This window comes from Mauremys mutica, chromosome 10, assembly GCF_020497125.1.
Source record: "Mauremys mutica isolate MM-2020 ecotype Southern chromosome 10, ASM2049712v1, whole genome shotgun sequence".
Taxonomy (NCBI): Eukaryota; Metazoa; Chordata; order Testudines; family Geoemydidae; genus Mauremys; species Mauremys mutica.
The window spans coordinates 43,974,268-43,980,984 of record NC_059081.1 but is presented as its reverse complement, the minus strand read 5'-3'; the positions used below and the strand labels follow the sequence as shown (position 1 = coordinate 43,980,984).

Here is a 6,717-nt window from a genome sequence, read left to right as displayed (position 1 = left end):
AGGTATGTCAAGGGGTGTTGGGAATGAGTGGAAGGATGTGATATATGCTCTTTTTGGCTCTCTGCATCACATAGCTGAAGAGTTACTGCTTCGTGATTTGTTTTTGGCTTTGGGCCTGGGTATTCTTTTAAAAGAATTGTCATCTATGCCCTCCTCAGACCAGTTAGTTCAAGACTGCTTGCTATCCATAGTTTCAAGCGGGCACAATGTTTCAAGTGCTTTAGCACAGAGGGCCGGGGTCACCACATCAGCTCTTTCACTGTAGCTCTGCCCTCATCTTCCTTCAATACAAAATATTTTATCACTTTCTTTCAGATTTTAGCTTCACTGCTGTCTGAATTGTTTGTTATAATAATTAATAATCTCACAAATAAAATTCAGCCAGTCTATAGTGGAGCCAGCATTGCACTCTGCTCCTATCTGTCTGTACTGCTCGAACTTCTCATACACGTTTCACGATGTCTATTGGCATCAGTTCACATATCAAGAGAAAGCTTCCATGTGAGGAGAAACTGAGAGAAACACTTCCTGGTCAGAGAATTGCAGAGCTTTTTTTTGCAGAGTACTTGAGTAGCCAGAATTTTTGCTGAATACAAAAGTAATTTTTTTCTTTTGATTTTTATCTTTGAATACTTGACTACATGGATAACCTAATACTCATAGTTCTCTAATGCTATCAGGTTTTGAGCCTGGATTTTCTTCTAAATTGATCTAAACTGTTACACAGTTTTAAAGAAATAAAGCAAGCAGATGCTTATAAGCCTATTAAGTCTGAGGTTTCTCCAATGTGCTTGTGGCATCTGCGCAACCTGTGTACAGTCCAGTGTCACTTTCTCAGCTGTTCTGTCACAGGGAATCAAATAACAGCTGTCTAATACCACAGTCTCTCTGTGCATGCTCTGAGTTTCTAGCAGTAGAATTAATGTACTGACCTGTGCCACAATTTAAAACTGTCTGTGATTTCCCTGCACTGAATAAAAGCTAATGTGCAGTGCAGCATTTTAATGAGTTGGGAGGTGTGCCTCTTACGAGCATATTACTAAAGAGGGATTACTCAAGATTAAACAGAATATAGGAACAATTTGCTATGAAGTGGAGTACTGAATAAAAAATTCCAACAATACTAAGTGATAAAGTGCCTTTCAAAAGCCTACACAGAATATGTGGATTCCTTTCTTAGTTAATAGGGTCGCTATACATTTTAATGTTTTTGGTAAGAAATCCATTGTCTGGTTCCATTCACAGGGTTTTGTTATATATGTCAGACTGTTCATATATATATATATATATATATATATATATATAATAGTGCTTTATAATGTACACTGACTTGGAGAAAAAAATATATTAAATGTATGCAGCTCATTAATCACTAATAAATGGGAAGAATAACAAGAAGTTGTACAAGTTAAATATTTAGATCAGCTATCTGCTTGTTTTAAAGCCTTATAATATTTGGATCTATCTGTACAGCATTAGTTTTGAAACTGATTCCAGCTATTTTGATTTGTCTTTTTTCCATTTGCTTATCCAGAGTCAGATGATGTTCACAGAGGCAGCCCTTTACACTTCAGATAATGACAAAAAAGAACAGGCAGCTTAATGCTACCAAACTAGGGGTGTGTCAAATCTCTCTTTCTCGCGCTCTCTCAAGAATGATAAACTCAATGGGGTTGTCTATTTTTAACTCCTGTTCTTTCCTTTTGGCAGAGTAATCGGTGTTAGCTGAGCTCTTTTGCTGAATGAATCCAAGTAACCCTGTTTGTTGCCTTCTGAAATGACCAGCGCATATAAGTGTATTGAGGCTGCAGTAATGTATGAAGTCCAATTCTGAAACACCATGTCAGATGAAGGCAGCTCTGGTGAGCACCTTTCTACAACAACAGTCAGTTCAGTTGCTGTTCAGGCTGGAGATTCCAGGATTGTTATCGCTATACTTAAGGTAAGACAACATTTGCTAACAGTTATGCTCTTAGCTCTGTGGCTTGGTCTGCATAGTATTTAGTAACAGTCTATTCCAAATTCTACTCATATTAGCATCTATTCAGCAAATAATGTCAACCAGGCAAGTACATTTATTTTATATCTTAAGTTAGTATGTAGAAAACCTTCTAAGAAGTTCATGCTTCTTTCAGTATATCACTTTTTTCTTTTTTTACATGAACCAAAACTATTCGGCTAAACTATGTAAGTTCTTAGGGGCAAAGAATATTTCTGATTCTAAAACATGGCAGTGTAAAAATGTTGATCACAATACATATAAACATCTCTTTGGGGAGTTTATTTTTTTTTAAATGTATTTATCAACTCTGTTCACTGTACCATTTTCAGTCGTGACAAATGCACAAAGAACCATTTCAGTTAACCACAACTTGTTCAGAGTGTTAGCTGAAAAAAATACCAGTTAAAATTGTATGTAGTCATACTTTAAAAACCAAAAGTTAGTTGCCTTTGTCATATATTTTTAGTAGTAGCTCTTGTGTATGTCCTGGTGTTTATAAAGACCTGAAGGACCATTTCAGCAACTAGTTCCAGCTCATGCAACCTGCATGCAGTTTGGGATGCTAAATAAGGCTGGAGTTTTCAAAGCTGCCTAAGGGAGTTAGACACCAGACACCAATTGGAATGCAATGGAAGTTGGGCACCTCACTCCCTTAGATACCTCTAATCTCTCAGGCTGGGATTTTTTTTAGCATTTGATAACTGTAAAGCAGATTAAAGATAGTGACTATGTGTGTACTGACATCAGTGGGGGTCAGATTTTGCATTTAGAACAGCAGAGGGATTTTTCCTTCCAGGAGAAAATTTTCCCTCCTCCTTAGCTGATGTAGAAAGACCCATCTGCAGCAGAAGTGTTGCAAGGAAGAGCAGTACTTTGGAGACGCCACATACTGCTCCCCTGTGCACCATGGAACATCTATTCATGAGTGGCTCTGCAGTTTAGTGGGGATTTGGAAATGCTGGTGGGAACAAGCTAGTGGGTTTGCTACTATGCTAATCCACATGGCATTTCTCCCAGCATCGAGATGAAGGCACAGGTGCCTTGGAGTCTACTCAAACCCTGAGGCTGAAGTAGCTGTTATACAGTGGCAGCCCAGCCTGTTGTGCAAGATTCCTGGCTCCTCGTTGTGGAGGCTCACTCCAACACACAGCCTGGCTTATGAGCTATCTGCTGCAGACATGACTGTGGGTTAAGTGCTTAGTACAATTATATATTTATATCAGATGCATTAAACAAATCTTGAACAAATGAATGTTGCTAGTATCTTCATATAAGGTTGGAAATCTCTCAATTCAGTAAGAAACAAAATGATCCATACTTTCAGGAGTAAGGATTTGCAAGATTGGGCCCATCACTTTCTAATGTTTATGTTCCTTTCCTCATTTTCTCCCCCCAGCTATGTAAAGGCCTTTTGGTTGTTCCTTTATTTAAAAAAAAAAACCCAACCACTTGTTAGAGAAAATGCTGTGATGGATTATTTGGCACTGCAGAACTCTGGGTGCTGAGGACAGCTGGGTTATGTAAAAATGACAGCCCTCATGTCTGCCTTAATTTGTTTCTGCTGTGAGAAGAATAGGAAATTAGTTCACCATGCCCCTTAGCCGAGAGAGATCTATGCAAACTGCAGCTAAAAATATGTTATCAATTCCCAGGACAGAGAAGGGAAAAATGTTATTTTTAGTCCCTGGTATGATTTTCTTTCCTTTTTAAATACCATCTCGACAACTGTATGGGTAGAGATTGGATAAAGCAAGAATTTGAGGCCTGGGTATGTTGCCTCAAATGACACTTGATTTACTATTTTTTATGGCATCCCATTACTGAAGTTTGTATTCACTGGATTTTGTATACTTTGGGGCCTGCTTGTGCAATTGGATACATGTAAGTGGATCCCTGTGCCCATTGGATATAGGGGTCTGCCTGCAAAGATCTATTTGGGCCTGAACTGGTATGTTTTGGGGTAGGGATATAAAGAGCCCTTGTGTTTTCTGGATGACACACACTGGGTGTTTGCCTGTGTTTGCATTTTAGTGTGGGAAATGGGTGCAGTTTCAGCTGACTGAGTCAATTCCAAATGTATTGGAAATTGGCAGCAATCAAGATGAGACCAAAAAACTACTACAAGATCATGAACTCCTCCTGGCTAAACTTAAGGTAAGGTGTGTGATATGGACGCATGCAGATTTTTCTCATCTCCTTACAGCTCTGATATAGACAATCAGCCTCTAGGTTCACAGGCCTTTTGTTGTGATCTGTTTGTCAGCAAAAGGCCAGAGTGAAAACACATGTCCAACCTTTGCTGATGTAATGAATGAAAATAAGACGCCCCCTGCCCCCAATAGTTCTGCAATGGAAAACTAAGTTCACTAGTAATTGTTTTTCTGGCAGAACCAGTAAAAATATCATATTTTCCAACTTTATGCATTATTGTCAAATAAAATAAAAACTAGCAGTACCTGCTAGAGTCAGAGGAATTTCAAGGTTTTCATTTGTTTTGCTGGGCTTTGAGACATTAGGTTCATAACTATGGTAACAACTACAAAAACAATCAAGTGTTTTGTAAATGTGAAATTAGCATTCCAGTCACTTTTTTACTGTTATGATTGATGCATGTTAAGGTAGGAATATAAGGTGATAACATTCAGCAAGTGACTGGCTTGAGGTGGGAAGATAATAGTTAAATCATAGAGCTATAACCAGTGTTAGGAAATAAAGGGCATTCTTAGGAGCAGAATATTATTCAGGGACATTTCAGAGACAAGAAGGTAGCACAGTAACATACTGTCACATTAAATTATTCCTATTTTGCTGACATGAGACAGCCTAAAATAAACTGAGATGAGCATTCGCTTTCCTGATCTGAAGGGATGGATGCATTTTGCATATAGGCTTAAGTAAATGAATTTCTCTAGATACAGATTAACACGGCTGCTACTCTGAAACCTCTAGATTCTTGTGCGTGCCCAAGACCATTGTGACATTGTACTTTGTCAGGGTCCATTCAAGTTTCTTAATGTTGTTATGTATTTTATTAAATTCAGATTTTGTTCATATTTTAAGACAGAGCAAAAATGAACTGGAAAAGACGTTTCCTCCTTTTAATATTAGTTTTCAGGTGCTGCACCGCTCATATTAAGGGATGTCTCAACCATATGTGAAGTAATAAAATAAGGTATATGCAGAGTGTAATCTAATATGGTGTATGAAGTGAAATTTGGATAGCACAAATGGTAACATTTAAAGAAAAACACATCAAGGGATTAATCTTGCTTTTCTTGACCATCCAACTGTCATATCACCATTGACTTCAATGGGAGTTTTGGGCATTCAGGAAAATGTAGTTTAGTCCAGTTATCCAACCCAAATATTTAGAAGTAATCAGGAGCTAATATACTGGCATGATCAACTGAATTTCACTCTCCAATAATAAGAAATAATATTAAATCCAAGAAGCAGAAAACATCAGAATCCACAACACTGGCAAGTGAAAATAAAGTTGGATTTTAAACCCCATCTGCCAACACAAACCGACCCGATATTACATATATCATATATTAAATATTTTCCTTGCTTGGAATGTCCATCCCCAAGAGATCTTATGGATTTCGCCTGATCTTTACAGCGATAAATGTAAACAATAAAAACGGTCTCTTTGCAGGCAGCAGCGTGCCAGCTCTGTACTAAACAAAACCAAGTGCAACAGTCTCTCTCTCTCTCTCTTATATCCTGGAGCATCTGTGCAGACAGGGTCAGCAACACAGTGTCACCACACATTGTCCTCCAGGGCTTGTTCCTCCATTAATCCCAGCATGGTCAGTCCCTGTGCACAGTAACAATAACTTAAAAAAAAATCTTTTGGTGCAGTCTCAGTGGATTTTCCAACCCAAAATGGATTTTTTTTAAGTTTATGGGCTTTTGACTATAAAATCTCCACAGATACCTCAATTTTTATTGGGCATGGTAAGCAAAATCGAATAATAATCAAAGAGCATCAGATATTCTGTGATGTTAGCCAAGGTATTTGGCTAGTATTAACTAATGTTTCATCCCTCCTACTCCGTGTATATTTTTGCTCCTGGACCCTTTGATTTGTACTTCACCTGGCTTCGCTCAGCTTGCTTAATGCTCATAATAAATAGTCAAATTATAGAAAAAGTGATTCAGTCCTATTTTCACATTATAAACACAGTGAGATTACTCATCTCCTATTTGTGGGGAAAATGTTTGCGGATCCCAAAAGTTCACAAATGCTTATATACCTGAAAATTCATATTGTAAGTGAGCAATTTGTTGTTTGTCATTCCATATGCATTATAGTCTTCTGTTTAAAAAGTCTGTCATCCAGTCAGGAAGCAGAAACAGTATCATATGACTTAAGTGACCAATCATATACCACTAATAATGAATAGTGAACAGTCAATTGATCCACACATAGTGACTCTCTTTTTGTGTAAACTCTTGATGAATATTTTGAGTAACAAATATTGTTGCAGAAATCAACATTGAATAGTGAACCATCCACAGGAAAAGGGTAAACTCAAAATAGATATAATTTAGCCAGCTCTAATACATGACCACAAGTGTCATAATTCTGAATGACCCTTCATTCCTTAACAGATGTGAAACTTTCTGCTTGTAGTGAGCTGGTAACACTTATCATGGGTAGATATTTATGTATAAACTACCAGACCCTGTCATCAAAGGTTTGTATAAGA

The 6,717-nt window shown here is 37.6% G+C and overlaps 1 protein-coding gene across 1 annotated transcript in view; it reads left to right on the top strand.

The window, feature by feature from the left end:
* Positions 1-1,776: 1,776 nt before the first annotated feature.
* Positions 1,777-6,717, top strand: part of CCDC141 (coiled-coil domain containing 141) — a 158,937-nt gene continuing 153,996 nt past the window's right edge. The window contains exons 1-2 of the mRNA XM_045033130.1: positions 1,777-1,942; positions 4,034-4,156. Of these exons, the coding sequence (XP_044889065.1) occupies positions 1,841-1,942; positions 4,034-4,156 (225 nt within the window). The 5' untranslated portion in view covers positions 1,777-1,840. The remainder of the gene's footprint in view (positions 1,943-4,033; positions 4,157-6,717) is intronic.